Source organism: Asparagus officinalis, chromosome 7 (assembly GCF_001876935.1).
Source record: "Asparagus officinalis chromosome 7, Aspof.V1, whole genome shotgun sequence".
In the NCBI taxonomy this organism is placed as follows: Eukaryota; Viridiplantae; Streptophyta; class Magnoliopsida; order Asparagales; family Asparagaceae; genus Asparagus; species Asparagus officinalis.
In genome coordinates, this window is record NC_033800.1 from 86,793,995 (window position 1) to 86,814,119 (window position 20,125).

At 37.1% G+C, this 20,125-nt stretch overlaps 3 protein-coding genes across 3 annotated transcripts; 1 reads left to right on the plus strand and 2 right to left on the minus strand.

Moving 5' to 3' along the window:
• LOC109849895 (protein COFACTOR ASSEMBLY OF COMPLEX C SUBUNIT B CCB3, chloroplastic) lies at positions 2,641-5,188 on the plus strand. Its single transcript, XM_020419779.1, has 3 exons — positions 2,641-2,759; positions 2,848-2,885; positions 4,316-5,188. The coding sequence occupies exons 1-3, from the start codon at positions 2,699-2,701 to the stop codon at positions 4,796-4,798; spliced, it is 582 nt and encodes a 193-aa protein (XP_020275368.1). The 5' UTR covers positions 2,641-2,698; the 3' UTR covers positions 4,799-5,188.
• LOC109849894 (anamorsin homolog) lies at positions 5,148-8,120 on the minus strand. Its single transcript, XM_020419778.1, has 8 exons — positions 7,973-8,120; positions 7,727-7,874; positions 7,011-7,177; positions 6,539-6,643; positions 6,272-6,431; positions 5,699-5,835; positions 5,539-5,613; positions 5,148-5,429 (listed from the first exon to the last, which is right to left on the minus strand). Exons 2-8 carry the CDS (start codon positions 7,866-7,868, stop codon positions 5,391-5,393), a joined length of 825 nt encoding a protein of 274 aa, XP_020275367.1. The 5' UTR covers positions 7,869-7,874; positions 7,973-8,120; the 3' UTR covers positions 5,148-5,390.
• On the minus strand, positions 11,370-18,690 carry LOC109850670 (replication protein A 32 kDa subunit A-like). Its single transcript, XM_020420726.1, has 10 exons — positions 18,522-18,690; positions 18,298-18,408; positions 18,117-18,214; positions 17,477-17,518; positions 17,331-17,408; positions 14,587-14,665; positions 14,373-14,465; positions 14,187-14,269; positions 11,879-11,947; positions 11,370-11,784 (listed from the first exon to the last, which is right to left on the minus strand). The coding sequence occupies exons 1-10, from the start codon at positions 18,597-18,599 to the stop codon at positions 11,709-11,711; spliced, it is 807 nt and encodes a 268-aa protein (XP_020276315.1). The 5' UTR covers positions 18,600-18,690; the 3' UTR covers positions 11,370-11,708.

Below are 20,125 nucleotides of genomic sequence, written 5' to 3' on the forward strand. Positions count from 1 at the left end.
CTCTCGATCAGGTCCTTGATGTCCCTCTTTAGGATATGATAGTCATTGGTGAGGTGGCCGTGATCTTTGTGGTAGCGACAATACTACCTGATGTTTCAGCCCCGGGGATCCGACCTCATCTTGGGAGAAGGCTCTTTGAGGTGCCCCTCCTTCTGAACTATGGTGAGAGTTTCTATGAGGGAGGTGTTGAGGACTGTGAGAGCAGGCCTTGGCCCCTGGTCCCTCCGTCAGTCCCTCCTATCGGACCGATTGGAACGGGAGTCGACTCTCAGGGTATCTCGGCCGCTCCTGCATCGCAGAGGGGCCTCTAGCCAACTCTAGTGTTGGCGCTATCACCAGTGCTATTGCGGATGCGGGCAGTGCTGGTGCTAAAGTCATGGTTGTGGAGGTCTATGCGGCCCTAGTTGCCACCTTATAAGCTCGGGCATCCTCCATGCCTATGTACCCATGAGTTTTGGCCATCAGCTACTCATAATTGGCGATCGGTTTCTTGGAAAGTGAGATGGCCAACTCGTTGCTCTGCAAGCCAGCCACAAGGGCAGACATAGCAACCACACTCCCTGGGTCGTTGACATCTAGCCTCTTCGCCTAGAACCTCTTGAAGTAGGCTCGAAGGCTCTCTCCGGGCCCTTGCCTCATCTGGATTAACACATAAGAGGGCAGCTTCCGTTTAGTGTCGACCAGGAAGTAGTGGATGAACTTTCGACAGAGTTGCTGAAAGCTGCTGATGGACTTCTTCTTAAGAGCGTTCCACCAGAGCTTGGCACTCCCCGAAAGAGTGATGAGGAAGCATCAGTAGATAACCGCTTCTGATGCTTGGAGCATACTCAACACATCATAGTAGTTTTGAACATGCTTTGAGGGGTCTCCCTCGCTCTTATACTTCTCCATGTGAGGTATCTTGAACTTTTTACATGGTACGTTCATGAGATCATCAGAAAGGGGGTGTTCCCCTCGATGGCTTCTGCGACCAATCTGTACAACCGGTCTTATCCAGAGGCCCTACGGTAGTAGAGGGGGCTAGAGAGGCATGGTGATGGGGAGACTCTTAGAGATTTCTCCCCTAATGCAGTCTCGATGGTGACCAGGGCCGGAACTCTCGCCGGTGACTTCGGGATGAGGGAGAAGACGTCGACGAGGCTCTTCAGGGTGAGTCGACTAATGAAGTAGCAGGGTCGCGAGCTTGCTGGTGAAGGTAGGGATTTGTTGTTGGAGGGACTGAGAGATCTTCTGAGCTATTTTGTCAAGCTGAGTTTGAGTATCGTAGCTCTGGTGTGGTTCTACAGGGTGAGACTGATCAGCCCTATGCTCAGAACCAGACATGCTTGCTCGAAGAAGAAAGAAGGCCCAACGGTGGGTGACAAACTGTTAATGTTAAGCAATTAAATAGTAAAATATATAGGGGTGAGATTGATTTAGGGGCGCTCACTTCTTCGAATATCTGGTCTTGAGTTTAGTAGCTTCAGCCTGCACAAATAGCAATTCGTGAGAGGGCAGGGTTTAGTTCCCCCGTTGTACCTTTGACTATCAAGTCAGTTGGTGAACTTAAGTAGAAAAATAAAAAACTGTGTGAGTTCTTTAGTATAGTGCAGTATAATTATCAGATATTGCTTGGAAAAATATCCTAGCCATAGCTTGGCAGAAAAAATGATCCTCCTTATGTTGAGAATAGTACCTCTATTTGTAGTGGTGTTGAAAGGGTAGAGCCGTCATTTCGGTCGAGCACAGGATGACAGTAAATAAGCATGGGTTGGCGGCTGCGTCAGCACCTACTTTACATGTGTCGGTCGATGAGTGGATGAGAGATCACCTCAACATGAAATGAGAAGTGATCGGAGGCATGGCGGTATTGACATGGTCCGATGAGTCATGAACACTATCGGGGCTAGAGGTATGATGGGTCTGCCAAGCATTTAATGTGACGCCGACGTGCTGTCAACGATAGAGACTCGAAGCTAAAGTCGTCCTTTAGCTTGGCCGAGAAGTAACGCCTTTCGAGTCAACCTCGCGAGGCGTCGAATAACTGGTCGAGTGGGCTCGGTGCAAGTCGTCTTCGACAAGAGGACCGATAAGTACCGCCATTCGAGTCGATCTAAGGAGATGTCGACTCGGCGGGTCGACTAAGTTGAGATTCTTGGTGGTTTTGACCGTCAATCTGATTTGAGCGGTGCATGTAAGGGGATACGTGTTCGTTGCTAGCAAAGGGTCGTACTTTGGCGACTGAAAGCACCATAACAAGAGGAGGTATTTAAGTAATTGCAGATGTTGAGTTAAGAGTCAACCGTGTTAAACAAAAGCTAGAAACGGGGCTAAAATTACAAAAGCTAGAAATGTGGATTTAAGGGACTAACGAGCGAAATTGAGATTTGAGTGATTAATTTGCAACTATGGATTATCTAAGGGACTAGTGTGCAATTGACCCATGAATAACAAACGTATTGGGTATATTCTTACATTTCCAAATTAATTGGGCTGTAGCAAGAGCTTAACCTTTTTGAGACCTAAATGTCAAATGCCCAAACTATATATTTTTTTTTTTCTTGGGGACCAACCAGGCGACTCCCGAATACTCCTGAATCCTAACCGGTTCGAATCCCAATTTGGGTCAGGTCCACAAAACCATACAGAAATATCCCAAAGGATAAAATGGAATCGTGGAACGCAATCTCTCTCTCTCTCTCTCTCTCAATCTGAACTCATGGCGCTTAACTGCACCTCCATTGCCCGTTTCAACCTCCACTGCTTCCAGAGCTCTAAAGGTTTCGTGCTCTTCCTCTCATTTACTCCAATGATTCTCCGTCTCCACTGACCAAAAAAACTAATTCTTTTTACTCCTCATACTTGCAGGACGCTTTCTTGGAAAAACCCATCATCTGAAATTATCTGTAAGCCCTCATTCTTCTCTCGTGTTTACTCGAGCTCCAACCCTCACAATATGTTGCGCTTGTTTATTCTTTCTTTGTTATGAATGATGGTGAAATTGTTCAAATGCCAAGTTTATAACCCAAGTTACTTTGGTTCTAGTGATGCTCCTGTCGGTGTTCGTTATGTACAAATGAAGTAGAAAACGTGCTAGTTAATCTCTGAAAATAGAGAAAATTGATGCCAAATTTTCTCTAGTTAATAAATAACTCAGCTAGAGAAAATTGATACACAGAGAACTTAATTCTTTAGAGTCTCCCATTCCCCTTTTCTGGTACATGAAGAGGAAGGATGTAGGAAGAAGTATGGGAGGAGATGAGATGAAAGATCAGAAAACGAAAAGGACTAATTCCTCTTCGAGAGCACTCTTCTCAAATCATAGAGAACATTGAAATATAAATGATCGCAGAATCGACGAACGGAGCAACAAGTTTTAGATGAATTTTCTCTATTTATAGGCCAGAGTGGAAGTTACCTACATTGTTCATTCAAGATTGAGCATATAATACCATGCATATAAGGAGAAAAAAGCTATGTTGCACGGATAAGGGTGCTAGTGTGGATATGGACACGAGTGCAAATATGGGACACGGCGAGTTGTAAAAGTTAGGATATAGAGACACAGCTATATACATACATATTAAGATTAATAATATATTTCAGGTCGACATTGTTTTTACATTCACGTGATATGAGAACTAAGATCTTTATACAATATTTATGTTTCAATTATTGAGTATATTATAAATTGAAAAAATCGATTGTTTTTTAACTAGATACCCAAACGATCCTTTGAAATCATACTTATGAACTAGGTATATGCTAAAACGAACCTGTCCTGAGTCTAACAAGTTGAATAAATTTGAGGTCAATATACATTCAAGAAGTATATCAATAGCTTTTGAACTAAACACGCGTTATATAATTGAGTACGCTTCTGAATAAATGTATGTGTATATTCAAAAAGTGTCCGCCATAGACACGGATATGGGAAGTGTCGCACACGGATACAAGAGCCTAAATGACATGTCCAGGTAACCCAGTGAAGGAGGCTCCCTAGATATCAAGGCCTTTTGATTTTGCCTCCATTCTAGTGATAACCACAAGTTTCAGATATTCCTATGCCGTCCTCAAACATGTCGTCCCATTTTCCTACCTAATATGGTTAACATCATCCATATGTTCTTTTGCTTTTTCTTCAGGTACTATATAGTGTGTATTCATAATTTTGGCTGTTGATAGGCACATATGAACACAATCACTTGAAAAATATTTTTGATAGAATGCCATAGTAATCTCTGTGTCTCTGACAGGGTATTTTACATATTACTATTATTCAACTGCAACGCCTTTCATTGTCGCGGACGCAACTCACTAACATAAGCATTTTCAGGGATTCACCAAACCAAAAGGCCAACTGAACAAAACAATGATCACCTGCAGCATCCAGCCAACACTTCTCAATACTTCTGAAGCAACCAGATACATGGAAACACTTGCAACTACCATTCCCCAGAGCTTACACATATTTGCTTCAAGCTACATACAAGATCTCCTGATTGCCGATCTTGATCCGGCAGCAGCAAAGACAGCCATTAGCATCATGGGTCCTTTTCTATCAGCATTCGGCTTCCTGTTCATCCTCAGAATAGTTATGTCCTGGTATCCGAAGCTCCCCGTAGGAAAATTTCCATACGTTTTCGCTTATGCACCTACAGAGCCAATTCTGAGAGTAACAAGGAAGGTAATACCGCCTCTTGGTGGAGTCGATGTAACTCCTGTGGTATGGTTTGGCTTGATAAGCTTCTTGAATGAGATCTTAGTTGGTCCTCAGGGATTGTTGGTTCTTCTATCTCAACAAGTACAGACTGGTTAACAAGTAAGAGCGAATTCTTGTTTTGGGCTTTTACCCGATATTAGTCCATAAACATTTCAATTATTGAAATTAGTTCTTCAAAACCATTGAAATTTCCATAAGGTCCCCTAATTCTCATAATTTGTTTCAATTTAATTCCTCTAATTGCTACTTCTGCTCTCGACTTGGAGGGACTAATTCCATAATAACTTAAGAATTGGAGGACCTAATAGCAAATTCAATGATTTGAGGGGCTAGTTTCAAAGTATGAAAGATTTAAGGTGCTAATATAGAAAACCCTTTCTTATTTCCAATACCAATCACATTGTAAGATTGTAAGAGCATGTACATTGTTCAGAAATGAGACCAATAAGCAAAAATTTTGATAATAGTCATTAGCATGCCAGTCTATGGATTTGAGGTTCTTACAATGCATTAAACAAAACCAACATGATATAAGGAGCAAAATAAAAAAAGGTATACAGCATAACTTCGTCATTCTTGTTCTTCAGTCTTTGATATAGTTGTCTGTCAATTGGATATGTGCATATAACCTCAGTTCTAACACTGATACATAGCCACAGTACATCCTGATATGGAGCAACCTTCCTTCTTAAATATCAGCAGTGAGGAAATTTTGCGGTAGTGACACCTACAATCACATATTCAAGTATAAGATATAAACACTCGAATGTTCACATTACCTTGCACATAATGAAAGAGAGTTTCAGAAATGTGTGTGATGCACGTTCTGTGATTACCTTTTGACCCAGCTCGAATGGAGGAAGACCCTTGTAAGGGCATCCACTGCAACGAAAGGCATCACCAAGACCACACTGTGATGTTCAAAGAAAAGTCAGTCAGCTAAACCTCTTGAGTTCTTTTAGTCGGCAGTTCATATAGCAAATGAATAAAACTTACACTTCCACATGCAGATTTAGGGTTATTTATCTGATCAGCAGTAAGCCCCAGCTTCACTGCTTTCTCCTCTGCCTCCACTCGGCCACAAGTGCAGTTCTTGCAAGCTTTCCTTGTACTTCCAACTTCACAGTCCCCAACTGCACAAGGTTTAGGGCAATAAGATAATTGCTAACACGAAGCAGATAAAAGGATCACACAAAATATAGGGTTGCTGTACATAGACGCCCTGTAGCATTGTTGTTTACAAACTAACTACCCCTTTGAACTCGGATCCTCTCGAATTAAGTGGTAATTGGCGAGGGTTTCATTACCCCAGTCATTACCGTCTATTCATTTCGGCAGATAAACCCCCTTGTAACCCTGTTTTTTTAACTCTTTTACTTCAAAATGTTGACACACATTGCCTCCAAGTGAAATTAGTGAAACTAAATGAGGGTACAAGCGTAGAAAACATTTCACCTAGTGGTCTATATGCAAAAATGAAACTACAGGGTATTATGTTCAAAACAGTGGTACTACAGAGGGCCTATGTTCAATTAACCCTATTTTACAACACTAGTTACTATATCTTACCAACTGGAAGCTGTGGTTTTTTCAAGTCTTCTTCAGTAAGGAGACCGTCTTCATCAATAAGATCTGACTCGTCATCAAGCTGAATCTTGGGAACAGTTCTTGTAACTTTCTTGATGGAGAATGACGACCCCACTTTCCAAGAAGCCTTCTTACCCTTGATCTGGTTAAGACATAATTTTGCCGCAATCAAAAACTAAACAGACATAATCTGCAAAAAATAATAATTAAGAGGGTAAATTAATCAGGCTTTTCAAAATCTCCACTCACCGTAAGGGGCTGTTCACCTTCAAGCAGCAAGAGAGCTTTAGTATCTATCGCTTCTACGTCTAAAAACCCTGCAAAGAGTAGTTTCCGCTCTAAAGTAGACTTTTCCTGTAAGAAAACAATATTAAGTATCTTCTAAGAGATGAGAAAAGAAATAAGCATCCTATAATATGTTAGATATTGCTATTGTTACGAGAAATGTGGGAGAATTGATGCGCAACGGCGATCAAAAGGTGGACCTTAAGTAATAACATATCGCTAATGGGGTTATGTAGGCCTAAACAACATTGGGTAAAATGACACTGGTTAGTTTAGCTAGGTGGATGGTTCTTAAAAGAGCTTTAGGTCACAAAAAGGATTCATAAAAGGACCAAAAAGATTTGGGGTATTAACTCTGTTTTTGTTATTGTTACCATTAAAATAGAACTCATAATTTTTTGGTGATGGGTTCATCTTTGGGAAATCGGTATATTACCTTATCTCCATCCTCGTTAGAAGCCAAAGATGTCTGGACTAAGATCTTTCCATCAGGTTTCAAGACTCTACCAATCTCTTCAAGCAACTGCTCAGTGACAAGATCAAGAGCTTTCCAAACAGAAACAACGACTTCCACAGAGGCAGATTCAACTGGCAGTTTCCCTCCTATAAGAATTCCCCTCAAATCAATCAATTACTTTTTTTTTAAAGTTCAGACTTCCCAAACCCTTAACACATTAAGTAGTCTTGTGAATTGTCACGCAAAATTAAAATTACTTCAATAGGTTCAATTTCTAAACAAAGCTAATAATTTGCATTTAATTAACTAAATGAAGTCGAATCAGAAAAAACAAAAAATCCCGTATTGAAAAGCTTTTTCCCCCCTTCAACAAAAACTTGCAGAAAATTTCAGGTGGCATGCATACAGAAAATTCAAAATGGAAAAAAAAAAGATATGCAAAATATGCAAATTTGTGGCCTCTCACGTTCATAGCCTTGCACAAATCAAGCAAATTACGAATTACCCAAAGAAGCTCAATTTCTAATTAATAGGTAAACAATCTTCAAATTGCATACACAATTTCCCATAAATTTACAGCTAGCAAAAGCTTCTCATCATGACTAAACCAGTAAATAAACCACTAGCAAAAAGTGTTTTTTTTTCACATTGAACAAACTTTTCCCAACAAAATAGATGAAAGCGAAGAAATATACTCAATGAATCGCCTTGGGTGATGACAAGAACATCATCCTCATCAACAATTGGGCTTCCAGAGTCCTTAATCGCAGAAAGAACCGCTCCAATCGGAACAGCGACGATATTCGTCAGCAGAAGAGCGCGAGATTTAGCGGCCATGGCGACCTGCAAAGACGAATCAGATCACCGATCAAAACCCTAGAATTCCCAACACAAGACGAAATCATCATCGAATTCGGGAGAGAAGAATGAAGAAGGTCCACCTTTGATAGCTTAGCGGAGCTCTGTGAACCGAAATGGGCCGAGAAGGAAAACCCTAGAACGCGGAACAATGAAAATTCTTGAAAAAGAGGAGGCAGAATTGGACAACGGAACGGGATTTTAAAAACCAGGGGCTGACGAAACCTGCGATAAAAAATATTTATAGAAATAGAGAGAGGCGGCAGTTGGTTATGTTGAAGTCTTTATGGACAAATTTTTAAAACAGTCCATCTACAAAAATATTTCTAAAAAACAATCCTTTTCAACAATATTCGTCAAAACCGACGTAGTTTCAGATGAAACTAAGTCGGTTTTGACGAAAAAATTATAAAACTTCACGGGATTTCAAGTCCCGTGAAGTTTAGCAGCCATTTAACTAAGCTGCTAAACTTCACGGGACTTCAAGTCCCGTGAAGTTTCATAGTTCAAGACAACTTCAGAACTAGAACTTCACGAGACTTCGAGTCCTGTGAAGTTTGGGAACTTCTTTAGTCAAAACCAACTCAGTTTCAGCCCGATGGTTGAACTATGTCGGTTTTGACAAATGTTGTTGAAACATATCATTTTTAGGAATATTTTTGTAATTGGGACTGTTTTGAAATTTTGTCTAATCTTTAAATGCTTGTTTCACCTCTTAGGCTCTCACTTGCCTCCCAAAACTGCAGAATTTGTCTCTTAATATTCTCTGAACTATTTTCTTTTTTTTTTCCTTGTTTTGCCCTATAAGCTATTAAATTAGATTCATGTTTATCCTCTTAACTATTTTTAGTCTCGTATTACCTCCTAAACTATTGAAGTTCGTACTTATCTCCTAAACTAACAAAATCGTACCTAGGGTTGGGGGTAAATAGGGACTATGACCTTTCTAGACAACGCCCAATAGACCTGTTTCATGACATTAAATGTGTATAAAAATGTCAATGTTAGATGTATGCATGAATTTCAAAATCTAATAATTAAACGAGTAACATTTATTTGATGCAAGTTTAGTACATAGATTGACAATTATTTAATACGTTCTCATTAGGACTATTTGTTTATTAATTGTATACATGACATGGGATGTGGAGGAATGTTATTGCGAAATTGTCAACCAAATGTGTTAGTTGGAACTTTTTTAGATTTTTCTTGGTTAGGAAGAAAAAATAGGAAAAAAAATTTGAAGGAGGATGTGATAAAAGGATACAGAAGCAGAAGAGATGTTCCGTTTTTTTTTTTTTTGTGGTGGTGGTGGTGGTGGGGGGAATAAATGTTTCATTATCATCTTAAATCAATACAAACAATATGCAAATTAGTACTTTCTCAGAAAAAATATGCAAATTAGTACAAATAATCAATAGATTAATATAAAAAATATTAAATCAATATGAACTTTACAAATTTGTGTAATAACTAAATTTATAAATATTAAGACGCATTTCATTTCTTAATACATGATTTTTCTACGAATTTAGCACTTTCTCTATGAGGGCTTTTTTCCTTTTTTCCTCCTTTTTTTCTATCTTTTGCGGTGTAAACCAATTTATGTTCTCATTAAGCTTAATTTTACCTAAATACATTATACTTTTCCCTTCTTCGCGCTTATACACCCGGAAATTTTTAAAATTCTCATATAAATATCAACTATAATTCAAAAGCAAACGTTCCCTAGAAAATTCTCATGCGACACTCGCATGTTAATTTTAGAACTTCTAATTCATAAGTTTTTTATTTTTGGAAAAGTGTAAAAATTGGGAGTACTCGTTTTTTAATATATAAGTTCATGACATGAAATATGTGATACGCCTCTCTTTATAAAATAGGTAATCAGAGGGATTAATTTGAAGCAATTTATGAGAATTGGTAGCAAATTGCAATTCCAATGATTTGAGGGCTACTTTCAAAATATAAAAGGTCAGGGATTAACGTTGAAAAAAGGCATCATTTCTCAATTATTTTAATCTGCCACATATCTCGTCTGTATCCATTTCCATAACGTGAGTGAGGGCCCCATGGAAATTTGCAAGAGCAACTCGGCGAGAACTCGCGGAGAGGGAGTTATCGGCTTTGTCCTAGACTCCTAGGCAACATTATTTTCTTTTGTTTTCCTTATGTTTCGGTGAAGAAAACAAAAAATGAATATTTCCAAAACTATTTTTGCTTACCAAACAATAAAAACTCATTTTCTCAATTATTTTCTTTTTTTTTCCTCCACTTTCATTCAAACTGCCTGTTTGTTTGCATGGAAATAATTATGAAGTAGCTGAAGTAAAAGAAATAAAAGCTATTTCTACTACTTCCAAGCAAAAAAATGTATTTGGTTCTCTGAAAAACCTACTTCCAATACTTCCTTAAATGCTTATGTGGCGCCTACGTGTCATCCTTACTTCCAAAATATTTTTCCAATCCTCAATATCCAGAAATAGTTCGGAAGTAGTTGAAATGCATATTAATTAGGAAATAAATAAATTTTTTATTAATACTTCCTTTATTAGTTACTTCTAACAACTTTTCAATGATAAAATTACTTCCTAGTAATATTTTCAAATGTTATCCAAACAAAAAAAATAAATGAAGAGAAAGAAGTTCTACTTCTATTACTTCTAAAAATATATGAAACAAATAAAAAAAATGTTATTTCCACTACTCCCTACTTCATAGCTTTGAAAGTTACTCCTATAACATACTTCTTACTTCTAATACTTTCATTATCCAAACGGGCCTAAGGGCCCGTTTGGATAATAGAAGTATTGGAAGTAAAAAATAGGTTATAGAAGTAACTTTTAAAACTATAAAGTTAAAAGCAGTGGAAATAGATTTTTTTTTTTTTCATATATTTTTAGAAGTAATGGAAGTAGAACTTATTCCTCTTCATTTACTTTTTTTGTTTGGATAACATTTGGAAATATTACTATGAAGTAATTTTATCAATGAAAAGTTATTAGAAGTAACTAATAAAGGAAGTATTAATAAAAAATTTATTTATTTCCTAATTAATATGCATTTCAACTACTTCCGAACTACTTCTAAGTATTAAGGATTGGAAAAATATTTTGGAAGTAAGGATGACACGTAGACGCCACATAAGCGTTTAAGAAAGTATTTGAAGTAAGTTTTTCAAAGAACCAAACACAATTTTTTGCTTGGAAATAGCAGAAATAGCATCTACTTCTTTTACTTCAGCTATTTCATAATTACTTCGGTGCAAACAAACAAGCCCTAAACAGAAATGTAATTTTGAACTTCGCATTTAAGTTTTCTGCGTCACAAGTGCAATTTTTATTGAATGGGTTATTCCAAACCCGGACATAGAGTAAAAATCTTATTAGAGCATTCCTATTCCCATAAAAGAGGAAGGTACGGAGTCAGTTTGAGCCCTACGAATTTAGCAGGTCAATTGAATGTTTTGACACAACTGACAACCACAACAATGAAATCATTGAAATTAGCTTGTCTCACAAGTCAAAGAAAGGACCAACATAATCTGCTACACTATTCACTGAGATTGTCATACAATAATATGAATACTGGACCACGCAATTAACTTAAGATATCGGTAGAGCTACAAAGTAAACTGAAACCTATAAACAGACTTCACAAAATGATGCTTTTAAACCATTAATCAACAAATTTCAACACGGGAGGCATTCTTCTGAAAGGAATAATTAAAGAACACGAATACTGCCATTGTTGCTTCTTTGGTCATCTGATCATACTTTGATGGAAAGATGACAACTCACTACTAAGTAGACTAACACATTAAGTTGACTTGAAGTGGTGGTCATCAATTGTAGAATAAATATGCCCGACATCTACATGATAGTCAATAGCTTCCCTGCATTTTGGAAATTGTCATTTTTGGTTAGGGGCATAGTATAGATACAAATTCAAAGTTTAGATCAAAGGCAGAGATAGCGAATGAAATATACTTGATCTTCTTCTCTGGTAAGTTTAGTCGTTTCACGACTTCATCCACATGAACTCCATGATCGCTCTCACTTCATATAAGTAGTTCATTTCATGTTAGATCAAGCATTTGATTAACCACCAACATTTTATATGCTAAATGAATCTCAAACAAATAAGAAACGTTAATAATTATACGAGTGAATATCGCTTTACTTGAGAACCTTTCACCAAAGCTGCACTAGAATGATTTCAGTCTGAGACTAGACGAATAATTAATCCACCGAAAGCTCATACAAACTTCATCATTTAACGATTGCAGATATAGTTCAGCACTACCTTGAAACTGAAGTTAGGACACTTTATATTACAAGTAAAACTTCTTAAAGTGTGCTGAAACATGTCACAGACAACATCAATGCATGATGCGTTGCAGAAAGAGATCATATATTTTCAATTTTTGTATGGAGGTAAAAAGTAAAATACCAAGATGAAAACTATAGAGGGCAATTATCTCTGTTTTTCCCCTCATTAAATAATAAGAAGAAAACTCTAAGATAACTTTCTTACCTGCACTTTTCATTAGAAACAAAAAGGATAGAGCAGGAGGCTTAACCAGTCTAAACTAAGTTTCTATACTCATGCTTCTTTTGTAATAGCACCTATGTTGCACGATAAGGTGCGGGTATAGGACGCGGCAAAATTGTAAAAAGGTAGGATACGAAGACACTTGTCATATACATACAAATTAAAATTAATAATTGTTTGGGTCAAAAGTTGATATTTTCATTAGTGACGAACTCATTACAATTTCAGCCATTACAATAAGAAAGTTGATATTTTCATTAGTGACGAACTCATTACAATTTCAGCCATTACAATAAGTTCAAAAAAAGAAAGAAAGTCGATCTTTTTATTTTCAGCCATACAATAAGTTCAAAAAAAGAAAGAAAGTCGATCTTTTTATAAGATCTCCTTTACACAATGAAAATAAATATTACAACTCTTGTCAAATAGCGCAACGGACGTTTATTACCCGCTGCTTGCGTGGGAACTTTGCCTGTGCCGGGGACGTTAATATCAGTGGACCACCGCGGATCAGATCCGGTTAGTAGAAGTTGGATAATCAATGCTCTCACTTCACGAATGAAGTAATTGCAGTAGCGGCGATTTTGACTAAGCAAAATCACGACTCTTCTCGGGATTTAAGACCAAGCTTAAATCCGGAGGAATAGGGGACGGGTCTCAGATCTCTCGAACTCCACTCTTTATGCACAGGAGATCGCCAAGATCTGCTAACCCTCTCTGAAATTCGTGGCTATGCACTTGAGAAACCGGCAGCACCTCGCCCTCTTGATCTCCTCTCCCCCCAAAAAATAAACACCTGAGCCCCTATTTATAGGCTCGGTTGGCGGTTTTCTTGGATCAAAACGAGGGATTCCCTCTATCTTCAGTTAGCAACTGTCTAACAACAATATCAGAGCAGTTTGTTTTTCGGGTTTTGACTTGTTCCGTCGTTACGCGTATTTTGTCGTTTCGTTGACTTGTACGCTTTCCCGATTCGTTTCGCGAAAGCATGGATAGTTTGTCGGTGGCCGATGAGCGTACGGGCCACTTGGTTCGCCGATTTGGTGGCTGGTGAGTACACGGGCCACTTGGAGGTGGCCGGTGAGTGTATAGGCTATTCGGTTCGCCGTTTCGCTTCATGTGTTCATCGGCGTCGGATAATCCTCTTAGACTTAGATAGTGGCGTTCATCACCTTCTCTCTGTCTCGAGCTGTGCGTGGATACCTATAGACATTTTTAGACGCCTACAATAATCTATATAAGATTGATATAGTTTTTTTATTCACATATTATGAGATATAAAATCGTTATAACATTTTTATGTTTCTTTTATTGAGTAGATTGTAAACTGAAAAACTGTTTGTTTTTGAACGAGATACCAAAACGACCCTTTAAAATCATACATATGAACTAGGTATGTGCTAAAATGACTTTATCACACGTTCAACGAGTTGCATAAATTAAGGTGAAGTGTATGATATATGTTCAAAAAGTGCACCATGAGTTTTATAAATTAAAACATGTGTAATTGAATAGACGACTGAATAAATGCATGTAGATAATATATTAATAAAATGTCCAAGGAGTGTCTGACACGGATACGGTGATGTCTTGGACACAGATACGGAAATCTAGATGAAGTGTCCATGTAACCTAGAATAGCAATCTTAAGGAAAATTTAAGAGAATTCATGTTTTAATCACATGCAAAAATTGCAACTTGAACTGAAAATTAATGGCACCAAAACTTTAGCAATTTACTTACAGGTTTGCTGGCTCCTGGAAAACATCCAGGACCAGTTTGTAGATGTCAGTCTCAGATCCACCACTGCTTGTATGCGCAGAGACCTAGATAAAAAAGAAAAGAGTACAAAAATACGTGATAATTGAGGTCATTTATTTTTCACGATGGAGCAATAGAGAGAAAATCCAAATTTTAAAATTGACGAACTTGACTAGGCACTGGAGTTTGCTCTTTTTTTACTGCACCCAAAATAGGTGATGAATTGGCTGCAGTTGTCTGCTGCTGAGTAGAGGCTCCAACCTGCATCCCAATTTAAAACAGTCTTAAGGGTTATTGTACTCCATTCTTCTAGTTCTTTTTTTTTAATTGCATAACCAGGGACAGTAGTCATTTAGGGCCATATTATTTAGGGTGAGAGTACCTTTGCTCCAGTATTCACTAGATGTACGTGAATGCACTGAACGAAGTGGTGGTGGATGGCATTATAATCGACCACAGGCCTGAAAAAGATGTCGCAGTTTAATACAAAACCAGTAAACATGTATAGTTTATAGCAAAACACTCTATGCAAAAGATCAAACATTTAAGAGTAATTGTATAAAGGAAATATTGTCTGCTGTTTTGAAATTTGGAAAAGGTTATAAGCAGCTCAGAACAGAAGTTGAAAAGACGAAAGAATTTGGAAACTTTTTGCAGGAATAAATATCTAAAAATGGGGGAAAATATTTATTGCAGTGCATCTCTTTTGAATCCAACTCCTTGTTATGATTGGGTTCAGTACTTGTAAATATAACTGAACTTAATCAAGTTCATTTTCTCACTGGTTCTGCAGTTGCTCCTGTCATCTCCACATTCCATGCAAAATATGTACCGACCTATTGGACTATGAATTAGAAAGGAGTTGGCTGATTCTGGCTGTTAACCATAAATAAGTCACACTGTTTCACCAGAATATGGTATTATTCAACTTCCATTACTGAAGACTTCAAGTATGAACAACTAGGTTAATTTCATGTTCTACTTTCGATCTCTTCTAATGTAAACCAATTAAGTTGTTGTAGCATGCATCAATTTCAAAATATAAAAGTACAAGAGTGATATGTAAGAAAAACATTTGACCATTATGTTTTCCTAAAGGGAGGGGGACCCCTTGCCTGACACATTCAGATAACTACTATTTTATTTGAATTCTCATACATACTATCGTCTTAAAACTCCTAGCTCCATCTTGATGGTATCAATAGAAGGCGTATATGTTTCTTTACTCCACTGCAGTCAACCTCAATGTCGACTGATCAATACTTTGTCTATTCATTATACTGCTATTGCTACTTTATGTGAATGTGTCCCCTTGGATGCATGATGGCTTCAGTTTAAGAAGTCAATGGTGTATGCTGGCTCAGTCCATTGTCTTGAATAGTGCTCCCTTAATTACAAGTGCTTACACAGACTAGTATAAGGATCTGCACTAACGCAACTCCATTGCGCCTTGAGCACTATAATCATTACTTTAGTGTCTCAGTAGGCATGACTGGGGGGAATTTTCCAACCAGGAAATCATGACCTTGACTCTGCTCTTTTCTCACTTGTGATCAAATTAGAATACATGCCAATCCATCATTTTCATTGAAATGAATTTTAAGCGTGATGTCCAATGAACACAACTTTTAACAGTAGCAATTCTGTACATTAGTCATTCTTACGATAAATGATGAGTCTTTTCCCTAGGGCCTAAGCACATGCATAATGGTAAAGCCTGCATGTATCCTAGAGAGGCTACTCCAACCAAACACCTTTAGTATATTTCCAATAAAAATTTTATGCAGTTGAACATGCACATTAGCACAAATGCATGTCTGGAATTCCCAAATGCCCAAGAACTAAGTACCTGCTGACTGTATAGTTTCTTAATTGGCTGCTTTATATAAGGTTGTAACAAAAAAAAGAAAAGGTTGCACTGCGTATAAGGTGACACTTGCAATGGTTGGACGTTAAGTGTCACTACTCAGAATAAAGTTCCTTTGTATAGGAATCAAAACTTTCTGCCAAGTGGCCACGAATTGTGGACTAAGGAAGAAGAGAAACCAAATGTTGACAACCAAGATTTGCTAAATGATCATGCATGCGCAACAATCTTATTTGGACGTTAAAAATAGCAACTTTGTGGCCTTACACACCGGACACTGAATACACTTTAGGAAACTCCATCAACATTGAGTCATCAAATGATGACAGTGCTAATTTATAGCTTTGAGCTTACACGCATCTCCAGTAAAGATCTCAGCAAACAATGCACTCATTGGCCATATGGACCTTTGAGTACATAAAAATACTTGCATATTTATGTATAAAATATGGCATTGTCTCACCAACAAAGAGTATTGGAAGGTTCTCATGTTAGGCACTTTGGTGTCGCCTTATTTCAAAGACTCGTTATGTTCTTCTTTTTTCAAAGGGGATAATCTTGTCAGGTTTCCTTAATGAATGCACAGGAGTTTTAATAGAAAGAATTATCAGATTTGGCAAAAATAAAAGACACAGGTAGCTACAATGGAGAGAGAAGTTTTGAGATTTCTGACAAATTTAGTTATCTGGATGTTAGTCCAAGTATCTGAATTCCTCTTTACAAAGACCAAAACAGTGAACTTTTTATTAGGAACAATGATAAAGTGTTCTTAGAGTATTAAGAACAAAACCGTCGAGCAAGTTTTCAAGATAAAAACAACACAGCATTCTTACACCATAGGGTTTGGTCAGGAGAATAAGATACAACGCATACTGCAATAAATCACAGGCGCGCATGCTAGTAACGTTCTATCCTTAATTATAATAATGAAGTTGATTCCTCAATGTTGGCATCATTGCATGATATAAACCAATCATTAATAGATTTGTTTTTTAGACTAAGAATGTTCCAGCTAGCAATATATACAATTTGTGACAACATATAGAAAGGCCATAACCAATTGAATACAGCTAATTCAATAAACAACACATTTTTAAAGCAAAGCTGTAATCTTTGTTAAAATCAAAACAAGACATGCTTTGAGCAACCAATAAATCAGTTTACATAAAACATCAAACTTAACATGTGCTTAAAATTCCATCAAAAAGAAAACATGTGCTGAAAAAGAACTGAAACATGAGCAACATGCTATTGCTTACCGGACAGAGAAGGCACCAAATTGCCTTTTGCCCTGAAATTCTTTCAAAGAACCAATGACCGTAACATATATACCATTCCTAAGTAATCAAGAAATAATGTCAAATTCCATGAAACCAATCAAAGTAGCAAAATTCATATCACTTACTGAACAGCAGCCATTTCACTAGAATCTGAAGCATCATTCACCCTACCAAAAAAAAGCCAAGCATCAAAACCTTAAACCAAAATCCAGAAACAAAAGGTATACTTGCACTTTAATACAATAAAGTATTACGAATTTTCAATTTTACAACCTTGACGTTTAAACTAAGAAAATCTTTATAGTTTCACCTTTTTCAACTTTAACAGCTACGGACATCATCGTTCAGAATTCTGTTAAAAAATGCATCACGTGACTATCACATAATATTATTTGAACTTTTTATAGCACTAGACTGAAAAGATAATCCCTCCAAATCCCCTTCAAGTTCTCCCTCTGCTATAACTCTAAACCAGTTGAAAGTAAAAATACTCATTTCTTCACTTTCCCAAATACAAACGACTTAAATTTGGCATTGAAATGTAGCAAAATAATCCCTGCCAAACAATATTCAGTCAAAACAGAATTCTGAGAGGTAATGTAATGGTAGTTAATAGGGTAAAAATCTTTTGACGCTTTCTGGTACTCTTTTGGGCAAGTTTAAGCTTCAGGGTATCAAAATTAAAAACTGATGGAAACTTTAGGGCGTTAAAGTGCAATTAACCCTAAAATAAATCAACAAAAGGGTTTAAAACAAAAGTATCACCATCTGATGATATCGATGCGCCCAGTGCCATCATCAAGAGAGAAGGTCACATTTGTATTCTTCTCCTCCTTGCTCATCACCATCCCTAGTAACTTCACCTGCACATAGTAAAATCTAGATTAGGGTTATAATTTCATCAAAAAAAATCAAAAGTCTAATATTAGAAAGAGAAAAAGCAGACATTGGTGGCGTCAACGCCATCGATCACGAGATTGGACTTATCATCAGTGGAATTGTAAGCTTCGCTGATCTGCTTCACTGTCAGCGGGAGCACTGGCTGAACTGGGCGATTCTGACAAAGAATCAATCGAGATTAGAAATTTAACGTGAACGGAAAGAGAAATACGAAGCCCTAGAAATTGGGGTTTTTTACTTACGCCCTAGAAATTGGGGTTTTTTACTTACTTTGTTGGAGCCAGAATCTAGGGTTTGTGTAGATTGAGACTGCGTTAATCCGCTATCATGCTGGCTCGAGAACATCATTTTTCGTCGTAGACGAAAATTTTGATGGAAACCTTAAATTTGAGACCGTAGCCGAGAATAGGAAAAAGCGATAGAAATGGGAGAGAATTGGGGCGCGGGAAATATATTTATTAATGGGGGGAAGACGGAAGGATTTTCCCGCCAAAACTCGGTGCCTTTTTAGCCCAAGGGCGGTCCCGTTAACTCCTCAATTAAAGTTTGGAGAGTGTCCAAAACTTAGAGTGGGGTCAAAACTTATGATGACCAACTCATTACGTAATAGGAGGAGGACCTCTCACGTGTTTTCTTATTGGTCCCTTCTTTTAGGTCCTTTGATAATTTTTCATTCCCTTGGTATTTTTATTTATTTTTGAGGAGATTGTGCACATTTTTTAAAATAAATAATAAAAACATTTTCAAAACGGGTTTTTACATATCAGTCCCTTAATCATCTCTGTTTTGATGTTAGTCCCTCAATTATTCATATCGATATTGGCCCCTCTCTTAACTTTTCTATTAAAAACCACCTAATCCTAGTTAGCTTAGATTTAACCACATACGGTTAATTACCTAATTCGTGAACGAAGAAGAATATGAGATTGAGCTTCTTGACAGGTTTGCGTTCGTTGAGTTGAGTGTGGGTTTGTTTTTTGTTATGCGGCATAAATTGTACATTACTATTCAATATTAAAATTAACAGAATATTCTCTTGCGTTTTTAACATCAAAAAGCTAGCCAGAGGGACCAATATCAACAACTTAATGCAATTTGAGGGACTGCTATTAAAATATGAAGATTTGAGGGACTAACATCAACATAGGTATGATTTAAGGAGTAATATCTAAAAACCCCTTTCAAAATTAATGTTCATTACCAAGGATCCCCCCAAGTGAAAATTGGTAAAGACGGTTTCACGGAAGCATTAGGATTTTTTTTTTTCAATCTTTTTCCCGACCTTTATATTTTCCATATATCATATCTTGATAAATATTGTGATGTCTTTTCTTGATAACGTTGCTGTTAGTTAATGTTGTGGGAACTGGCAGATATCTTGCAATTTTAGCTTTAAAACATATTGATGGACGAAAATACGCGGAAATTTACCAACATGCGTGCTCATAAATAATTCAGATAAATGTGATTTATCTTCATCACAAGTTTAGTTGTTTTTTGGGATAATAAGATTTTTGTGTGTTTGCTTCTGCAAAAACATGTGATCATTAGAGTGATGCAAGAATCAAAAAAGATTTTGCAGTTTTTTAGTGTATATAAAAATATATATCTTTTCATGTTCATATATAAGAAAATTCTAATTTTATGCTTATATAAGAGGGTAAATTGTGGATGGACACCCTGTACAATCGGCCAGTTACAGATGGAAATCCTTTTTTTTTTTTGACAAATAAAGCTGTTGAAGGTAAAAGAATAAAAACAAGGAGAGAGAAGAAAAACATTCATGGGATCTATCTGGCCAATCTATACGAAATCAAGATAATACAGGTGTCTAATTGCAATTAACCCTATATAAAACTACTTTGTAACGAAAG